Source organism: Melanaphis sacchari, unplaced genomic scaffold, assembly GCF_002803265.2.
Source record: "Melanaphis sacchari strain LSU unplaced genomic scaffold, SCAv2.0 Contig44_pilon_pilon, whole genome shotgun sequence".
Classification (NCBI taxonomy): domain Eukaryota; kingdom Metazoa; phylum Arthropoda; class Insecta; order Hemiptera; family Aphididae; genus Melanaphis; species Melanaphis sacchari.
Window position 1 is genome coordinate 1311266 of NW_020271295.1, and position 23139 is coordinate 1334404.

The 23139-nt window shown below is 28.5% G+C and overlaps 2 protein-coding genes across 2 annotated transcripts in view; one reads left to right on the plus strand and one right to left on the minus strand.

Moving 5' to 3' along the window:
* LOC112597916 (putative mediator of RNA polymerase II transcription subunit 26) overlaps positions 1–23139 on the minus strand; it is an 85542-nt gene that overhangs the window by 19703 nt on the left and 42700 nt on the right. The window contains exon 5 of the mRNA XM_025344151.1: positions 21396–21487. Within this exon, the coding sequence (XP_025199936.1) occupies positions 21396–21487 (92 nt within the window). The remainder of the gene's footprint in view (positions 1–21395; positions 21488–23139) is intronic.
* Positions 179–19299, plus strand: LOC112597917. Its single transcript, XM_025344152.1, has 3 exons — positions 179–403; positions 14901–15575; positions 18578–19299. Exons 2-3 carry the CDS (start codon positions 14913–14915, stop codon positions 19109–19111), a joined length of 1197 nt encoding a protein of 398 aa, XP_025199937.1. The 5' UTR covers positions 179–403; positions 14901–14912; the 3' UTR covers positions 19112–19299.

Sequence of the window (23139 nt, forward strand, 5' to 3'; positions counted from 1 at the left end):
ACACACACTCACTCATGTACATGTGCACAAAATTATTCGGTTTGCAGCTGTCACCGGCGGTCGCGTGCCCAAACATCTGCTCCCGCGCTTCGTCAAAACACATGGCCCGCCTCCAGCCCGCCGCCAAACGCGACCGGTTGTGTGCGTCGTAGCCGACTGCCGACAGTCAATCGTTGTCGTCATCGCGAGCACACGCCAGGAGACCGTATCGCGACAATAATAATAATAATAATAATAATAATAACAATAATATCGCTACCGTCGCGAGTCGTCTCGATCATCGCCCGTGGTGGCGCCGCCCGCCGGACGAAGAATTTTCCAGAAAGCTCCAGACGATATTTAAACACCAACGTACACACACACACATATATATATATAAATATATAGCGAATTACGTCAACAGGTCAGTTTTTCCACTTTTAGTTTTACGACATATTATAATACCAAAAAAAAAACCCCCCTCGCACACGGCGCTCTAATAATAATCATATATTATATTATATTAAAACAAATGTATACTGGTGGTGGTTTTCGCATTTCGAGCAGTTTGGTAATGATGCGAGACGGCGTCGTTAAAGATTCGGTCGGGGGTGCAAAGTTATCTGTTAAGTTTTCGTAACAGACCTTAACGCAAGTTTCTACAGGTTATTCTATTTCTATACAACTGACGCGATTGCAAACAGACGTTGTGCGAACTCCAACCTAACCGTCGAACTCAGTTTCGCAGGTATTGGCACATTTTCCGCCGAGTGTAGCACAGTTGCATACCTTTTTACTTGTAAAATTTCCTAATTTATCTACCCGAGGTAAAAAGTATACTGTTGATTCGGTTAAAACCTCTAAATTTCGTTTTTTCAATTTTTACCCATGCATAAAATAGTTAGTTATACTGTATAAGTCAATAAAACATTTTAATTTAATTCATTCAATATGAACCTATATAATACGATAAGTAAATTATGGATAGTTATTTTTTTCGTTTGAATAAAAATGTATTATTTGTTATAAAAAATATATTTTTTGATAAGCACAAATACATAATACTATATTTATTATTATTTTAAATTAAGTAGGTGTAAACTGAAATTTTACAACTTATAATCATAAAAAAGAGTTTCAGCTACCAGTAAATCAGTACTTTGATATTTTGATATTATTTTATAACACCTAATGCTTTTTTTTTCAACACCGATTATTAGTAAGGATAATTATAATGAATTTATTTTGGTTGGTGTAGTATCGTATTGTGGTTAGTTTAAATATAAAAGGCAAAAACGTACAGTCGGACAATTACGACGCATTAATTGTCTTATTTATCTATCGTTATCCATCTAAAACCATTTTAATCACTTTTAAATTATGTGTATGTCCATGAATCTGATACCTTATCTCTTTTTCTTTTGGAAATGTGATAAATACTTTTACGTACTGACTTGAACACAGTAGACTACTCGACTTAAATAGAATGAAAACGTTTTTATATTCCGAGAAACATGCATTTCTCGACAATTAGCGTTTAATATAAGAAAATTTAATTTCTGTACACCGACCATACTGAGATAATTACTTTTTATTTAAATAAAAATCTTAAGACATATCTCAAGTCAGTGAGGTGACACGAGTGATATACTGGGGTTTTTTGGTACCTAATTAATAAAAAAAGACAATTAATAAATAATTTAAATTTAACCAAAAAGTAACATCAGCCATCCTTGCACCAAGCTACATAATCATACTACACAATCCATTATAACACCAGCTGCCACAATCGCGTTTATCATCCATCTTGGTCGTATATAAATTAAATCTATACTTTTATTCTATTTGTAAGTTCCACGCAACTTATGAACGTTATAGGTGCTACAATGATTATTTTTGAACATAAAATGTAGTTGCTGTAAAGTAAAACCTTTTTTCCTTTTGGTAATAATATAATTTATTATTCGTTAAATATTATTAAAAAAAAATCAAACTCAACGTCCTACAGTGTATTAAAATGGTTTATAAATAATTTGTAATGAATAATCATATATTTTATTTTTCTTATGGTTTATAATAATATTATGAAACAATATTTAAAGTTTAAAAATATACTAATTTTCCTTCTTCTGATATTATAATAATAAAAGCTAAACAGCTAATGAATTTACATTATTTTTTTTTTTACGGTTAAGAGTAACTCTATCCTTTTCCCATGGGTTTGTGTGTTACAAATAATAAGAGTACAGTATATATTAGATCACGAGAAAAACTATTGTTCAACACCCATTTTAATTATATAAGCTTACTATCATTAATTTTTTTTCTATTTTTATTTGACATAAACATTTTATATAAATTAGAATAATAAGTTTTTATGATATTACTACGAGAGTAATATATATTATATAACATGAAAAATATGATTAAAGTATACTACCCGCTAACTCTTGGCTAGCAATTAGTTTTTAATTATTATTATTTTTTATTATATATATATATATATTTGGGTCGTTAGATATTAAAGTTTTGAAAAAGGTTACAGCACCACTTACTTTTTGCCTGCTTGCAATTAGGATTTCTTATAAGTGTAAGAATGAAAAGATCTTATATAAGAAGGCTAGGATAAGTTTGAATTCATCTATGGAAGCGTGTGTAAAAGATAAGCTCTTTTTCATCAATTGTTCGCATATGGAAGTCATTATGAAAAGTTAAATTATAGACATAGGATGGAGCATAGATAGTCGTTGGGGTGATATATTTTGGAACGTTTGAATTCTATTAATGTTAGATTTTTCTGCCACATTCCATAGTTAAAATCCTTATGTCCAGATCTATTTGAGTAGACCTTAATAGAAAAATAGTTTGATCCTTTGAGTGAAACATTAATTTCTGATTAAGAGAGGTCTCAATATACGATTATTTAAAGTTAATTATTTAATTTCGAAAATGTTTATTTCAAGTTAGTCTTTTATTAAGTATTAATTCTAAGTATTCAGACAGTACCAGTAGTAAGAATCGGTACGTTATTTAGGGTAATGTTTGGGCATCTGCTCATTGTGAATGTTACACTTTTATATAGACTTTTTGGTTTATTTTGAAACACCATTTTTCATATCACTGAGGAAAATTATTAAGATGCATTTATAAATCTGATAAGACAGCTAATGCAACTTTATATTGCAATCCTTTATTCCCTACTCGGTCAAAGGCTTATGAAACATCTACAGAAACCACAAGTGCATTACAATTTTTTTCTAGAGATGAAGGAATAGCAAGTGTAGGTTATTAACCTAACCTAACCATTTGATGTGCTTGATATATCGTACTATATGGTTTACGGAACCCGGAATGAGTGTTTGGGAGTATACTATTAGTGGTAGTATACGGTATTAAAGTTTCAAGATAATTCTTTCTAAAATTTTTGATAAGAAGAGAAATAGAGTATAATAAGTAATTTTTCAGGCTAAACGAAAAAAATTATTTTAGAAAGTTTCTATAAGTTTAGAAAGCACGAGAGTCTGAGTAAAGCATTAAATATGTAAGTTATAAGTACTATAGATTTTTTTGGAAAGGCACTTAGCTACTTATACGGTAATTATATTAAAGATGGTTGATTTTTTTTCGATAAGTATTTTTGAGTTTTTTTTTTATTTCATTTCGTTTGGAGTGAAGTATCTTTTTTTCATTATTAACTATTACATTTTTAAAATAAGTTTATTAATAATATATTGGCTAGTATTTTTAATTTTAATTAAATGAACAATTTTTGAATAACTACCTTATTTTAAATAATAAAATAATAAACTTGTATTAAACTATCTCCAGAATTGTATATAATTTTCAAGAACTGCTAGGGTTCTTGTTCTAATGTATTTTTTTTTCGAGATTTTTCATTTATATTTCTACTACAGCCATATAATTCAGTAAAAAACAAAGTAATTTGTCATTGACGTTTATAGGATTTATATTTCTCTAATAATGAAATGGTTCAACCTCAAAAATAAATTTCTTTATCTTACATCTATATGTATAATATTTTTTTGTGTTTTTGATAATTTTTTAAACAAGATATTATTTATTTTTAATATTAAAAAATATAATAATAAAACCATAATGTAATACAGTTTATAATTGTAAATATAATTCCTAGATTTTTAGTTAATTTAATAACTTATGTCTTAACCTAACCTAATAGCAAATAATTTGGCCGATAATACTTATCTAATTTAAAATAATTCAAAATTTAACTGATTAGTATTACAATAATTCAATTGACACAAATAAAAGTTAAATTATTCAATATTTCGTAGAAAACTATGTGCGTACTTAAATTAGATAGATTAGTAGTGTAGGACTATTCATTAGGTGATTTGATAAAATGAAAAATAACTACAAGAATATGATATTTTGATATATATATATATATATTACCTATGTGTGTGTGTGACTTTTAAAAGTTTAAACGGTACACGAGATATGACTATGATCTTTTATTTAACTATAAAAACAATTCAAAAAAGACAATAAACCTAGTTTGAAAACCTTTCCAAAAATACGAAATTCAGCGCTTTTACAAACGAATAAAATGAATGAAAACAATAATCATTATCTAATACCACAACCCAAAAACGCGTAGAAAATGTATAAAACTTAGAACGCGAATGCCTTCCAAATTCGTTATCCCTTCATCTCAAATTAAAACTTTATCTCATATACTAGTTTTCCACTCGATCGATAATGTAAGAAATGCGGTTCACGTTGCTTATCATATTATGATGGAAGGATTATTTTTATACCACGAAAACTTATGAAATAGCTAATGGTATCAATACATCATATAATTCAATGTCATTACTTATAATTCGTTTTTCATTGAAAATATTTAAAAATGAAAAGTGAAAACCTTACATTGATTATTTTGTTTAGATGAATGGAACTAAGACTAAGTACTTAAGAGTATATTTGTATTAACTTAGAAACTTCAAATTATATACTTTAGTATAAACGTTTAATACATAATCGTTAACTAGTTTAATTTTTACTAAAATACCGAATTTATAATATGGAATTAATAATTTTATTTTTTTTTGTTTTATTTAATAATTAATATATTTTCTTTCAATATTTCTACTAGTGACAAACACACATAGAATCCTAAGAGTGTTTTATAAATATTTATAAACAAAATATTGTATGCATAATTAAAAAAAACCATTTTACATAGATATTTTTAGATTTTCATTCATATCACGTTCATTAATATGGAAATGGACTAAGCTAATTCACTATTAAAGTATATTTAGTATAAAACTAGAATATTTCTTTTGTTTTTATTTAAAAATGTTACTGCACAAAATAAATATATAATATTATTTAGTTTTGTGTTAAAATAATAATATCAAACATATGTAGGGATTATAAAAATATATAATTTAAGTCAAAAACCAAACATTAAAACTGTCAACTTGATAAATGATAGAAGTTTTATTAAAATCTGTTGCACAAAGTTCACTTTTTTTATGTATATAAAATATTTATGGATCTCATTTCGAAAAAAAAATGATGATTCTAAAAAATGTGTAAATCGTTATAAATAAATTATGAAAATAATCATGTCAAAGAACCAAAAAAACCAAATTAGTTAATGATTACAATATTGGATCAATGGTCGATTCACTCTTCCACCCCAGCTATATATTTAGGTATATAACTATAAAGTAAAGCATGAAAATCCTTTACGTTTGTTTCCAATTAAAAATATAAAAGCATTCAAATATACATCTTCAATACCTGCAGTTATATTGACTAATTTAGTTTAATCATTACGATCAATTAAAAAAAAAAAAAACTTAATTCACAGTTATTTATAAAAGAAAAACATAATATAACGGTAAAATGTTGAGAAAAAATTGTTTAGAAATTAATCATTATAGTTTTAATCCTACCTATAAATACAATTTAAGCAAATACATTTCTTGGACAAAAATGTTTGTAAACGATTAAAATTAATTATTCCAAACTTGTATTCAAGGTATTTTATTTATTTAAAACTTAAAAGACTCATATAATTAATTAAAAAAACAAATAGAAAAAAATCTTAGCTCCACAAATAAGTGTATTTAATTCAGTTAAATTTATTTTTTAAAGTTTTGTTTAGCAGTTTGGTATGAATCACAACAAATGTATTTTAATTTCATTAAAAAAAAAACTTAAGTAAATCTATCAAGTACTCTAGCAAATTTTTCATACAAACTTAATTATTATTATATAATATAATCAATAAAACTATATTTTTTTCTTATTCAATACAAATATATATAAATATTTATATACTTTATCTTAGTAATTGAAACTTTTTGATTGGTATAATTAAAAATATAATTATTATTACTAATATTTTTTAAAGTATCTGATACTCCATCTTTTGTCAAGATTTACTTTTGGGTCTCATTTTTATTTTTTATACACATATATATTATATATTTATAGATTATAAACTTAAATAAGTATATTTTTTATTTTACAAAACAAATATTTAATTTATACAGTTATTGGTGTATTGATTACTTAAGTTCAACTTGGTATTGAATATCTCAATTTTTTATAATACCATAGCAGATTTCATGATGAGAGTACAATTTATTTGATTTTGAATTAAATTCAAACTTTTCGAAGTAGGTATAAAAATTTGTATAAGAAAATAATATTTAATGTTGAAATGAGTTATGGGAAAATTCCATTTTTGGACAGAGAGCGATAAAAATTATTGGCAACAGGCATATGGAACACACAGGATCTTGATATTTGGTTATAATATAGAACAAACAAATGTATCATAATGAATTAAATACCATTCAGATTGAAGAGCAATGTAATCTAATACAGTAATACCTTGATTTAATACAAATAAAGAGAGAACAACAAGTGTGTGGAATTTATTATCATTATTATTAAGGCTTGGTTCCCAAAATTATAACAAACAGCGATAGAAAAGCATCGCAGGAGGTCGCTACCGCCATTTTAGATTGATTAATGAAGACAACTTTGTGCAAACAGCACTCGTACACATACATCAATATTAATTTATACACAGACAAACAAACATTAAACAACAGAAGAAATTTTGTTACAGTTTTGCTGGAACTTGGAAGATATGACAAGTAGATAAAGCAAAAATTTCCCTATAAATTGAGAATTAGAAATATTTATGGTTTGTTTGTAATAAAGTCAACCGATTTTCGACAAACTAACTAGTAAGCAAATGTATTGAACGTTATTAATGTTTATAATATTATCGAGGAGCTAATAAACATATTATTGACAGTGATTAGAGATATTATGTAATGATTAAATAAATAAACTTAATAAACCCATGTTCCGACAGAATACGTATAATTCATTATTATAGTATTACAGTCTTGAGTAATGTGTAATAAACTGAAGTAATATGTTATGTAGAAATTTCGCATCAAAGGTGCGAGTTTCTCTATTATTATTATCCGTCATTAATATTAATCATTTCATATAGAATAGATAGGACGTAGTATTGAATTAACGGAAGCGTGATTACCAATACCTATGGATAGATTTGTATCTGCACATAATTGTAGGCACAGTAATCAATAAGTTGTGTTTAATTTTCTACCAGAATAATTGTCCATAGACTATGGGGTAATATTATGGTTCAAACATATTCCATATTCTTAAAAAAAAAGCACATAACTGTATAATACATATCATTACAAATATAACAATAAATGGTGAGTGTAGATAATATATAATATAAAAGATATTAAAATATTTATGATCATTTCAATACGTGATAAATATCTCACGTAAAATGTGTATGATAATCAATAACACATTACAACACTATTAAATATGTGAGAAACGTAATAATAATGTCGATTGTATACAGTACAGGTAATCAAAATAATATAATAGTTAAAAAAAATATTTGTAAATTACAAACGGATTTTCGATACTGTCTTTAGTATTGTACTTTTTCGCTGCCCACTGAACTATTGTAATAAGATTCGTTTCAAAGCTACACGTATGATATGTATACAGCGTTTTCAATTCACACGATTGACATTTTTTTTAAGTTCATAATATATAATAACTAACTTATAAATGTATATATGACTTCCATAAAAAATTCCATACTTTATTTAAAAAAAAAAAACTACATGCAAGTATATTTATTATAGACTATAATATCCAAACGTGTTGCGTTTTGGGACATTATAGTCAAACGTGTTTTAAGCTAAAAATCGACAAACGACCTTCCCAAAAGGGTATTTTAATGAACATCTTTAAATCTGTTGCTTTTATATTACACAACAAATGCGTTGAATGTGTACCTTATAAGTATACGTATGTAAGTAAGTAGGTACTAGGTACGTATTGCAGCGTCTTCGTTTGTCTGCTCTATGCAATAATAAGACGAAGCAAGTTTTATCCAAATTAATTATTGACGAAATAAATGCCTCTGAAATCTTAAGTCAACTTACTAATATAAAGTCCTTGCACTTAGGTCTAGAAACCTTTACTCGTTTTGTATCTTTTTATAACCATTCGGTCAATCGTCTTTTATTATAATGATGAAACTATCGTTACTTAGTATTTCATGTGGTTAATAATTATTAACCACGTGTATCTTTTTCGTAAATATTAAATGTGTGTAGACTAAATAAATATCATGACGTAATGTTATTAATATATTCGAATATTTGGAAATGTAGTTATAGATAGCATGTTTATGTTATTGGCCTCGTTTCGCATTTAATCCGCGTTTATTTATACATAAATAAATGATGTATTAATTTCACTAATATTTAACTATCGTCTTACAAAATATTTATCTATAGGTGTTTTAATACATCAGTAGTTTTGTATATTTGAATAATAATGATTGTATAAAAGCACCGTATAAATAATTTCCTCTCTCTTCTACAAGGTATCTGAAAACATGTATACAGTGTATTTACCTTCAGGAAATCCTCGGGAAATTTTTGACGAGTTTGTCTCCTATCAGCGGTTTTTTTTTTCAAAGTCCATCGCAATTGGACATTCTTGGCCAGTTTTCCTGTTATCGTTTTCGAGTGCTTAAAGTTTTATGCGTTGCGACCGCGACAAAATTCCGACGAAACGAGTTTATGGTCATAAATAAATATTAATTTCATACATTTAATTGTTAGCTCTAATCAATTGTTGTGCGACCAAACGCATCGCCTGTTTCCGGAGTATTACGTAATGCAGGCAGTGCGACGTTTCAAGGTAAGACGTCCATCAGTTATTTATGTGTATTATTCACATTTTTTTCGTGTTAGAACGTCTGGAAGACTGTTTTTTATAATTTACTATGGTTTCAACTAATATTATAGTGTACACAATAGCAATATACATATATATTTATATGTTTATTTATTTTTATTACATATGTTACATACAAAGTCCGGAATTGTACACTTCGGGATTTGTACAGTGATTTTTGTACACATTGCGAAGTGTACAATGTTGATGTATAAAGTAACTAAATTTTACAAGTTGTGTTATACAATTCGCGATGTGTACAATAATCACTGTACAAATCCCGAAGTGTACAATCTATAATAAGAGTATTTATATCATCTGTTATAGTTTTATGAGTTGTGTAACTAGTAAACGTATAATACAATAAAAATGATAAATTTTATCTAATTGACTTTACGATACTGTCGTTCAGAAATATAATTTAAACAGATTTTAGTACAGACTAGTACATTGTATGCGAAACTGCTCCGATATATTAGTGTGATTATAGTATTATACAATTAGGCAAAATGAGTGAAAATGAAAATAATCTTAATTTTAAAAATTTGTTTAACGAAAAAATTAAAAATATTAATTTAAGTGTAAATTCAATGGCCATAGCCAATGAAGAAAATTACAAAAAAATAATAAATGAAGTACTTGAAGCTAAACATAGGAAAAATAAGACTTCATTAGACTACAGACGTTTGAATCACTACGATATTATAAAAGTAGGTAAAGTTAATAAATTAATAATTCCATTACACAAATCAGAAAATAATGAAGTTAAATACTATTTACATAACGACGAAATATATGTAGTTTTATAATAATATTTTTTTTATTTGAAAAATTCTTATTTTTATAATATATTTTTAAATTTTGTGATTTGTACAGTGATTATTGTACACATCGCGAATTGTATAACACAACTTGTAAAATTTAGTTACTTTATACATCAACATTGTACACTTCGCAATGTGTACAAAAATCACTGTACAAATCCCGAAGTGTACAATTCCGAACTTTGTATGTAACATATATATATATATATATGTATTATAGATTTTAGAATCCAAATAAGACCCCGGATAAAATAGTCGTATGATCGCTATGTTTTGATATACCATTAACTAAACAAATGATCTTTAGACTTTGAACACATTTAATAATAATTCTAAAAAATCAAAATTTGAATAAAATGCAAAATTTAACGATAAAAAAGTGTTCAGAACAAATCATCTTGTACTATTGCATCATGGATGGTGTAGACAAGAGATGCATTTAGTAGTATCGCTAAGAGATAGAGCAGTCATTTCGGTTGTCATTATTTATTATAACACACGTTAAACTTTATTTAATTAAAACATAAAATATCTCCTTCTTTATATATGTCTTTGCAAATCATGTTGTTAGTAAATAAAAAAATGTTCGTTGTAAATATTAGAGAAAAATTATCTTAATTATAGAATACATGCAAGGTAGCAAGAGTAATTTGATAAAAATGTAAGAAGAATCGTAGTTGTGAGCATTAAGAGTGGATTTTTTTTTAAGTTAACTATTTGAACCGGTCTAAACTTTTACTCTTTTTATTGAAGACCAAAATGATGCCACTGATTCTAAATACATCTCTATATACCATGGCACGTCGACACAAATGATGAAATATATGTTTCTCCGTCTCAGATTGACTGTTATTATTTGAAGAAATATTAACAATACCAATTAACGACGTTTGAAAACGTAAATCGGTCGGATTTTATATAGCGGTAGACAAACAATTAACGTTCATACCGCAGTATGTGACAGCAGATATCCATTATCATTTGACCATCGGGTGTATATATTTTATCATGGCCTTTGCAGTTCATTTCCGTTAAGCCTTTTTATTACGACTATAAATAACACTTTCAATGCTTATCAAAGTGTGGCATTTGTCAACGCGATTCAGGAAATCGGCTTATTCAATCTTTGGTCCGTACTCTCCCTGATTCGGTTATTTATGTATATATATGTGTGTGTATGTGTGTATGCAAGTAAATACATTTTCTGAGCATCTACTGTTCTGAAGTACCATTTATCGTAAATTTAATACGGTTAGATACAAATACTTATATAAGGTAGAATAACCTTCACTTACGTAGATTCAAATGTACCGACTATCGATTTCTAATTTTGCGAATCTCAAAAAAACGTAACGTCAAGTTAATAATTATTTGCAATTTGCTGTTTGTTATGTTTTGATAATGAGAGTTATAATATACAATAATATATTATACAAGCACAAAAAGTAATTAAATTTTATTAAATCATTATTATGAAAAATAATAAAAAATACTCTATGTTTTTCAATTTTATCAAAAACCTTCACAGTGTATTTTAATATCAGCAAAATATTCATTGAACAAATTAATTTAAAACTGTTTCAACATTTTAATTAGTTTGGTTGTTTTTTGCTTAATGAATTAATGTTAAATAGTTATTGGTATAATATATAATTAAATTAAGAATCAAACATTACCAGAGAAAAATGAGGAGGATATGTTGCTGATGAGTGGATTTGGGTGGCTTAACAATTTAACGTGGAAACGTTTATACTGGTTTTCAGCAAGTTCGTTGGCGGGGGGTATTTTAGGGTCTTTATGAAGTGATTCATTAGTAATAAACCATGGAGCTCCGGTTATTATTCTATAGGTAATAAATTGGAAGGCTTGGATAAGACGTATATTAAATGGCTTTGCAGGAACCTAAAACTATATGCCACAAGACCAAATTGGTCTAATTATGACTTTATATATAAGAGTTTTAAATTTGAGCTGAATTTTGGATTTTATAAGTGGCCTAAGTAAGTGAAGTCGTGTATTTGCCTGTTTACGTTTGGATTTTGTATGTTGGTCCCACGTGAGACGCTTGTCAAGTATGATTTCTAAGTATTTTGTGGAGGGCTAAATTAGGATTGGTTTGTTGTTTATTTGAAGTTAAGTGCATTCTTTAGAACTTAAAGAGAATTTTACTTGGAGTCTTATCTTCAATGATTTTTATTTTCTATTTTTTAGCTCACGAGTTTATTTTATTTAGGTGTGGCTGAAGTTAAAAAGTTACTAAAATAAAGCTAATTTCGTAAATTATACAAGACGCTTAAAAATACAATAACAAAGTAATTTTATTCAATAAACTATATTATTATACAAGCTATGAGTGTTTATATTTTACAAGTCAATAAAATATATTTAAACATGTAGATAATGAGTTTTAGCTTGGATAATATTAAAACAATAATTTAATATTAAAGAAAATTTACCATAAGATTTAAACGAATACCTTATGAAATTGTAACGATTTCAAAATTCTATTATCTTTGGAAGAACTTTGATTGAGTAAAATAAGAAATTAATACCTTATACTAGTGAACGAAATAACAGTTTTTGAAGGGATCGATTTTGATAGAGTTATATATAAGTAAAACATATACATAAAGCTGTGAAAATGAAAAATAAATTGGATAGAAATATATAAAGGAGACAAAAGAAAATGCTTTGATAGAAATGAAAGGAAAGTAATAAAAGCCATAACTCCGAGTTCGCTCAAATATCTTTAATCTCAGGAACGTCAGAAAATTCAAAAAGCTAGAGATTGTATATTAAGATTTCTGAAATGTCCTGTAAATCATACTATACAATAATAAGCAGCATAAAAATTCATAAGAATTATTTTAGCCCTGTTATTATGAAAACAATTTTTATCGTGAAGTATTGTGTAAATAACCATTGGTTGTGTAATTGTGCATGTAAACATTCGTTTTCTTTTAATTTTGACAAATGTTTATTAATAGAGAATGATAATCTACACGATGTAGATTAATGTACTCGAATAAGTCTAATTTCCAAAACATAATTACATAAACTGTATACTAGATTAATTTTAAAATTAAATGATTTAATTTTACCTACTAGTTACTGTGTAAGCAAATAGAATTTACTCAATTTTGATTGAGGACATTTGTGTAACCACGTCCAATGTCTATATTTAAGCAAGCTAAAATAATAAATTATATTTTAAATGTATGTACCTATGTAATACATCACATAATGTTGACATGTATGTAATATGTTAATATATAATTTATACTAATATTTACCAACCAGATGATGGACAGGTAAATACTTACAATATATATTTAAAATAGTTGAGCCTATATAACCTTTTAGTGATATTAGTTATATTATTTTAGTTATACTTCTTTATAATATTGTGAAATTAATAACACATTATAATTTATCTAGTATTAAAATAAATATTAATCATAGTTTTAAGAAATTATGTTAATAGTAGGTATACTTGTATATATTATATATATATATATATATAATATATATGTATTAAACGTAAAATTAAACTATCTATTTAAACATATAAAGTGATTCATTTGAAACTAAAATAGTTATTTCAATATTTCAACACGTATTTATAACAATATCTATGTACTTTGTTTCACTGATGGTAAAGATTTTTTTGGTATGCGTCAATTTTTCAGAAATATAATAATATTACACCCTCAACGAAAGGTTAGGTTATATACGTATGATATCGGTAAATATTAATTATTTGTAAAATTGCTAAAAGCAGAGGGAAAAACGGGTAATTTTTTTTATCATACTACTACCTAATATTTAAGAGTATTTTACCACAGTATACAATATTATGATGTAACTAAGAAGGATCAGAAGATGCGAGTGCCTTCGAACTTGTTTGCTTAGGGGGCCTAAAGTAATAAAATATTTTTCTGGTAATAATTTATTTATTTTTTAAATTATCAATTTTTTTTTAATAATTCAAAATTATTATACAATTTTTGAATCGATAAAACATGCAGTAATATTTTTTTTTTCAATTATAAAATAATTTTAGTAAGACAAATGCGTCCTTTCCCCTTAAACCTCCATATATAAAGTCTGAATAAAGGGTGTTAAAAATTTCGCTCCATGTCCCAAAATGAAATTTAAATTGTGCCAATATATATTCGCTCTATACAGCATCTATACATGATAATATATATTATAATCAATTATCATGTCAAATATTTTACAATGTGAGCGCTGTGTTTTAGCGTTCACGTGTTAGGTTTTAGTTTGTAAAATGTACAGAGTATGTAATAAGGCTGAAACAATCTTTGACATTTTTGTTTGTTTAGTTTGTTATTCAGTCAGAAACGAAATGACGCTACAACAATAAGATAATAACAATAATAATTGTCTATTAATATTTTTTAAACTTAATTTTTAATATTCCATCTCGGATTATTAGTTCGACTGAAAATTGTCCGCTTCCTTCTTGCCTTACTAATTACAAACGAACTTAATGAACACCACCTCATTTTTATGTCATTATTTCTTCCTTATGTTTTTAAAATGTTTTCCTATTGTACTTTATTAAATCTTTCTATAATATCCTCGTCTTTTATTTATTTATTTATTTATTTTTTTCATAAAGCTGTTTTCATTATTGTTGAACTCGTTCTAATAACTTAGTGAAATACTATAAGGTCTATCTGATGAAATTCAATGTAGGCACGCAAGCCTATTTCTCGTAAATAAATAAATAAATGATAATATTGTATATTTTAGCGAAGCAGCGCCATGTCGCGCGGCTACTACAACGGTGGTTACAACCACGCGTGCGAAGTGGACCAACACCGGTACGAGGAGATACCGGACATCGACCCGTCAATGGACTTCCTGCAAGCCGACGACACGTCCACTACGTTCTACTACATGGAGTCGCCAACGCGGCTGCGCAGGCCTTCGGACACCGCAGACCCGGCCGAACGGACGTTGCTGTTGCGCGCGCAGCAGCACAACCACTACCAACAGCTGCAACAACTGCAGATGAACGGATGTCCGCCGCCGCTACCGGCCACCCGGGCTAGGCGCAACACGCCGCCGTCCGCGGCCGGCGGCGACCGGTCCGTGGCGGCCGTGACGCCGTGCAAGGCCAGGCGCCGGTTGGACGTGTACGGCGACGAGTCGGGCGGCACCGTCAGCCTGCCGTCCACACCGTCCGGCGGCCGGACCGCCGACGTGTTCGCGCCGATGATGGCGCAGACGGCGTCCAGACCGGTCACCGTGCGCCGGGCCCGGTCGTCGGCCGCCCTCTACAACAAGCACAAGCGGCCGCCAGAGTTCCTGTCCGAATACAATCTGGACACGTGCGTGCCGGTCACCGGCGTCCAGTACGACCGGCCCAGGAACACGGCCGTCATACAACCCATCTACAAGGCGCCACTGCCGTCCGTGTTTCAGGTAACCGACATTTTGCAATAATTATTGAACGATAAGCGACCGCGGTTGTTGTCGTTTAACACCGATAACACGACCAATTCGACCGCGTGACATCACGAAATATAATATTATTGTTTATTATGCTCATTACTCGTGGTGCTTCGCAACACATGCGTACGCATACCTTGATTTTGCAGCGGGGGGGGAGCAGAAATTTTGATCGATTATTATTGAATTTTTGAAGGCGATTTATTTACATCGGTCAAGATTCAAGATAAAAGATTGCTTGAAATGTCTATACCTATTTGGATAAAAAAAATGTCGTCCACTTATAAGGGACATCTGGGCCACTCCGTCGCGTCTATGACTTGTAGTAAAAGTTGAACTGACTAATTGCCGATGACGATTTCATAACGACTCAGAGTCTGTCGTACGATATCACATCGGCGAGAAACTTTTTTTTTTTTTTTTTTGATCTACATAATATATGCCTGCAATTTGTTTGATCGGAAGAACCGTAAACACGATTAGGGGTCTTAGAAGAAATTGGTTTTCAAAATTTCGTTCTTTATTATGTTACATCGTGAATTACGCGAATCATATTTCAACTTTTCAATCAAATTATATGAATAAATTGTTTTTCTTCGAAGTCGTGTATAAAGATATAAAGAATAAACCTATAACAACAAAATTGAAAATACTGTTGCGTTTATTGAAAATTTTAATAAAGTATGCTCATAGATAATAAAAAATTGAATTTTACTGATAAATGTATAATTATATTTCATTATTACGTGTATTGTGTATAATAATCGAATAATGTTTTTCTTAGTGTATTGAAGTTATGAACACATAAAACCGTGGTTTTTTTTATTTGTTTTTCATTTAACTTAAAATAAGTATAATAATACTATTAATTTTTTAATAAAATTCCCAAAACATTTAACCTAAGAATCGCGGCTAAAAATTATTATCCGAGAATATTTCGTTTTAATTAATTTTTTTTTTCAAACGCCAATTGTATTTTCATCGGTAAGGGAAATTCGTGGATTTTAATTATTCTTTTGATTGATGCAAAACAATTGTTTCATGGCGGTTATTAAAGCTAATATAGATGCCGCGCCGGCTCCGAAATAATAATAGTATGTCACGCTAATTATTGTAAGCCAAAGCCAAACGTAATTTCATATAAATAATACGAGGAGCTTTTACGGGTTTTCACTTGGCAACGTGACACGAAAATCCCAAATGGCTGAATAATTTGTACGTGTGCTTTCCGCTAGGACGATTTGTGATGTCTGCCGACAAATTTTCAACAAAGCGAAAATAGCTACCTAGTCAAACGTCCACATACAAACATCGTATACCTTTATCGTAATTACACGTATAGTATTATAGGAAATATCTAACCATTTCTGTCCGCACACCATTATATTATTATAATAAAGACCATGCACTTTTACAGCCAAGCGAACGAATGACATCAAATCCGATTTAGCGATTTACTTTGGTATATTGAATATTGAATTTTACTATACAATATTACATAATTTACGAACTATGCATCAGAAGCCGTTACTTTTAGATGATATGATGAAATAGTGATGTGACCTATATATATATATATAGATGCACATAATAATATGTAGCGAGCGAGCGACTTTCACTGTGTTCTATCTTCTATCTTTCGGAGTTTCCAATGTTTTTCTTAAAAAGTTTCACGTTAAAAGCGATATACATGTGTATAATAATAACAATATTACATGGCTTGGGTACCGTTTACGGATAGACGTGTAATATATGAGTAATAAATAGTATTATTATATATGTAAAGGTGTACTCCTCACTAATCGTTGTGTGCAAATGCGCGTATTGTTGTCAAAACTTCATAAAAGTTTTCGGTATTTTGATTGCTGCTGCAGACGGCGAGCCGCTGTAATAGTTAACGTACACGTCAAATAAAATAATTTACGCTCTTAACGCGCCCTTTGCTTATGAAGTAATTTCCGATTGTTTCTCAATTAATAAGCCAACCAAAATACACACGCACACACACACACACACACACTGCTTAACATCAAGTAAATTTTCAATTATCTTTTGCTGCACGGAAAAGTCAACTCCCGAATCGCATATAATATTATATATATGATTATATTAGTTTCGGCGCGGTTCGCCGGCGGCAGCGAGTTTGAGATTTCGTTTCGAGTATATTACGCATCACAAGACCTGTACCGGTTGACGAAACCACGGTATTATATCATAACGTTCATGAATAATAAATACGCGGTACTGAAGAGCTCAAACAAGGTTGTTGAACCGAAATCGAGCCGTTGTATATTATATCAAAAGTGTAGTTGACTGACAGATTTGCGAGTAGGTATACATATTTAAATAACTTACGAGATAAATCAACAAAAAATAAAATGTTTTGAAAAGATTAACATCAAACTTGGATATATTTTTGAACATTTTCTTAGTACTAGACATGTATAACGTTATCGACGAATGTTTGTCGCCCTTTAATTTTTTCTGACATCTCATGATGAAGAATGATAAAGACCATGTGTCACACACGTAATAATTGGATTTTTTTCTCGTAAATATAATACTTTAAGCATTGTAGTTGATCTATACAAGGTGCCATATCAAAAACGTAGTAACACACAAACAACACTTATCTGTTGGTATTCGGAAAAAGCATCAGTATCATTTTAACAACTGTCCAAAAGAAAATTTTAGAGATGTGGTTATATAAAAAAAAAAAAAATGTCGATTGAAATCGTCCAATCAGCAAAAAACAATAAAAATCAGTAAAACCGTGCAAAAAAAACCTGCAGAACTGTGCCAAAAATAAACCACTATAAAGTTCGTTTCTGAACTCTTTTTTTTTTTTTTTAGCCTGAACGGAATTCGTAGATTACTCGGCTAAATAATTTCAAGTTCTAACAACAAAATATACGAATACCATACAAGCGCCAAGCCCTGACAACAAATGTTGACGTTTTTGTGTTTTTTTACAGGTGGAAGAGAAAACGACGCCGCATAATATGACCGAGTCGCCCGCCAAGCCGTCGTGGTCGCGGACTCCCCCAGCCCGGACGTCCGTCCAGTCGCTGCCCGTGTGCACCCTGTGGTCGGCCGCCATGGTACTGGTGGTGTCCGGCACGGCCAGCTGCATGCTGTGCTTCTACCTGATGTCCCGGCGTGGCCGGCTGTACTACTTGAACGCCGGGCTGCTGGCGGCCGCAGTGTGCCTAGTGCTGGGTTTTCCCGGGTTCCGGTCGCAGCAGTGGCGGTGGCTGCCCAACCGTAACTACGTGACCGGTTACATACTGGTGGCCATGTTCAGCGCCCTGGAGACGTGCGCGCTGTGGCTTATGTGTCAGAGCACCGTGCTGGACCCGGCGCTCAACGACATCGGCGCCGGCGTCGTGTGCGGCATATCCGCGCTGTCCGTCACGCTCGCCTGTCTAGGGGTCAGCACGTCGTACTGTTGCCGGTACCCGCCACCCGACAACAGGGTCGCGCACGCCGTCGAGGGGTTCGTAGTGTAGACCACCACCCGCCTTACCCACCTGCTCAAGATTAATTATAAATATCTATTACGTCGTAGCCCCGACTAATGGTACCCATATCCGCTGCGTTTCGAGCTCTCGTGCGTTGCGCGAATGTATAGTTTTTAATATATTATGCATAATTTCATAAAATTTGTATCAAAATGAATACCCAATGAATACAATTTTAACATATGTGTAAATAGTATATAAATGTGAAAAAGTAAATCTCTGTCATGTATATTATTCTTTAAAACTACTCATCCAATTATATTGATTAAAAAAAAAAAAAACACGAAATAGTACATCGCGGAATAGGTTTAAAGCCTATTTCTGATTTTATAAGTCAATGAATTATGCGTACATACAACAGATTAATATCAAATTTATAGTATTAATGATTACTGTAAATTAATATAAATTACGATACCTTCTACAAATTCGATGCAATACGCTCATCAATTAAGTCAAATATTTATACTTTATATTCTGTATAATTTTTAAATTGAATAGAAGTATTAAAAAAACACGTAGCTTAAATAAAATATTCCAACTTTTTTTTTTTCAAAAATCAAAACGATGATTGTTTTTTTTGTTTTTTGGTTTGTATTTCTATAAATCTAATCTGACACATAAAATGTAAAATCTAAAATTAAAAAAAAAAACAAATATCATGAAAGTTAAACTTCAGTACAAAAGATAACGTAATAATCCTTAGTGTGTGACTTTATAATCAATCTAAAGTATATTAATATTTCATAGAGCGAATATATTTTATTGTCTAAATAATAAATTATTAGAAATATTTTCAAATATAATTGAATATTTATCAAATGTATGTAATATGTACATAGTCATAACTCATATTGGATAATAAATAAATCATATAAATGTAATTAGTACTTATATATAATAGAAGCATATTATTATAAGTATTAATAATACAATTAAATTTAAAAAAAAATATGTATTGTATGTTTACTTACGTTAAAATAAATAATTATATAAATAAACTATTATTATAAGTTATTTAAATACACTAATTTAAGTATATGAATATACGTATATCAAAATATATTTAGAAAATAATACCTAGTTATTTCGATTTGAAAATGTTATGTATAAAACAAATGTAAAAACAAATTTTAATATTTTTGAAAATTGTTCAATTTTGTATTGTTTATATTTTTCAATTTGTAATTGTATTCTTTACTTAATACTATTTAATGACGTAAATTATGTAAATAGATTAAAGAGAACTCATAACTATAAACTTTTTATGAGAGTTATTACTTAAAAATGTAACTTTTAGTATTATTAGATATCCGTTTTTATTTAGAGTTGTTGAGATTAAATTTCAATAAGTTAGTGAAATAAGAAATGAAATGTTTATTATATTTGTTCAGTAATGTTTCAATGTTTATTTATTACACACGCGTTTATATTATTTACACAGTCTTCATATTGATTTTTAAAATAAACCCCTGGTTCAAAAAATAATAAATTAATAACATTTAATTAAATTATATTAAAGATTAACTTAATGTATGATTAGTGTGAACTTGACACACATTTTTGGTGAAAAAAAATAGTCTATAATTTACGTTGGTAAAATTATATGATATGATATGATATGATATTATATGGTATTTTGTGAGTTCTAAATCTTAAACAATCTTTCTAAGAAATTATTTACGAACTGCAAATAATATATCACGAGGCAAGTAATTATATTATTATAAAAATTAAGTAGGTAGGTGCCTATATAAGCATAACTTTGTTAAACTTTGTGTATTTTACTATTTTATAATGTTTTTAATCGAATAAAATAAAATCATAATAACCTAAATTGTTTTAATAAAATAATTCGAATCTATAATATTATAATTAATAATAAGAGATTAGCATCCGACAAATTGAATAATATTTTTGAATACCTATAGTGAAATCATTACTTTGAAAAAATGAAAAAATTATTTCATTTCTTTTTAATTTAAATATAATATATAACCCTATACATATTTTAGTAGAATTCTTTATAAACACATTATAAAAATACTGAGAATAATGATAAAATGTTTCTGAGAATCCTTTTGAGTTAAAAATACTAAAAGTATTACATTAAAATACCTTAAACGCATTATACATATATAAAAAAAAAATATATCTACCTATACACACATAAAAAATAAAACAAAATATGATATACATGATCGGTTTTTTTTAGATATTAAAGGTATACACAATCTTCTTTGGTAAGTAAACAAATTGTACATGTACTTACCGACATCTCGATGCTAGGGTGATCAATGAACACCATTTCAGACTCTTCACCATCCAGTAGTATGGAAACGGTTTTTTCACCAAACTCGTCATCTGCAAACGTAATTGACAATTTACCATAAAAAGGTATACATTGTGCGTTTCTACTATGTAATAATACATTATTCATTCAATGCTTTTATTAAATCCATTTCAAGACAGAAAATAAAATTTATCGAAGTTTCTATTCTCCATTCCAAAGAACTTCATTATACCATAAAATAACATAGTTACACTATATATAGTCGTCGTTCAAAGGCTAACTTGTGTATAGTGGACGTATACCTTCGAGTTTACGTCACTTCAAAAACAATTCAAAAAAAATAAATAAATACCAATAGTTGGGATAAAGTGGATTGGAACGATTTTATTGATAACTTGACATCAACTCGAGTGTTTTTATTGAGTATGTCATTTGCAATAACACAAGGGATTTTGTATGCTTTTAAGCGAACCTTGGCTATTTTTAAGTTTATAAACAAATAAAAATGACCAATATTGTAATGATTTACGTGACGTTGAAATGTACCTATAAAATATCTAATAACACGTGTTATTACATATTACAGTGCTGTTTGTTAAATAGGAAAATAATAAGTATTATAATATTATTCGATAAATTTTAAATTTTAGGTAATTGAAAATAATTTAGTGTGATAATCATTTTTTTTAAAGTGAACATATTTAATTAAAATTAATATATAGGTAGGTATAATTTATTATAAATAATAAGAAAAAAGACATAGTTCTTGTAAAGTAACCCAATATTTTTTGAAATAATAAATGTTCACTATTAAAAATATCACATGATTTTAACTCTACAAAGTCAACTGAAAAATTATAGGTATTTCATACGAAAAAATTTAATGCAATCATGGTTTTCTTTTTCGTTTTTATTATCTAAATCTTTATGTATAAAACTTAAGCATACAACGGGTTTGCATTCAATGAATTCCAAACTACATAACCGATTTTTATTTTGATTTTACTCATGTGTGTGATTTTATCAAACTTAAAACATAAGTAAGATAGTTAATATTTCGATTAAATATATACTAGAGAGAAAAAAAGAAGAAAAAATAACTTGTTTAATTTTAAGATAATGCATCTAAATGCTGTGTTATAAATTATAATTAAAATTATAACTCTAAAAATATCTTTAAGATGTTAATCGATAATATTTATTTGAAGTAACAAATGATAACAAGCGATGAGTAAAAAATAACATGGATAACATTATAATTTTTATAATTGAAAATAATGAAAATAATTACTAAAAATAGTTAAAAATTAACGTTATATATCTCACTTATAAAATTAAATTTTCAAGTTATCAATTAAGAACTTTATAAATAGTTTAGTATAGCATTAATTCAACGAATTATAACAGCCACAGCAACGCATGGCTGGGTAAGCAAGTAGTAAATAAAAATTTAATCATTGAATCATGAGGTAGATACTGTAATTCTTAATTATTGTTTTTCTTAGTGTATATATAAATTATAATATTGGAATTTTTAGTAATGATTTTTAGATAAAAAATTATTCTAATCATTGAATTATATTCTGGAGATTAATTAACACAACATTTAAATATATTCATTTTTTAGAATTTTAATTTAATTTTAATAATTATTATACTATTGTCAAAAATGATCATCTGATTTTCGTTTTATTTAATTTGTAAAAATTAAGGTATTATTATA

Bases quoted from the DNA above. Each gene is read 5' to 3' on its own strand.
- LOC112597917 (XM_025344152.1), top strand. From the start codon at position 14,913: ATGTCGCGCGGCTACTACAACGGTGGTTACAACCACGCGTGCGAAGTG. The intron at 15,576-18,577 runs GTAACCGACATT...GTTTTTTTACAG, and splicing joins CACTGCCGTCCGTGTTTCAG to GTGGAAGAGAAAACGACGCC.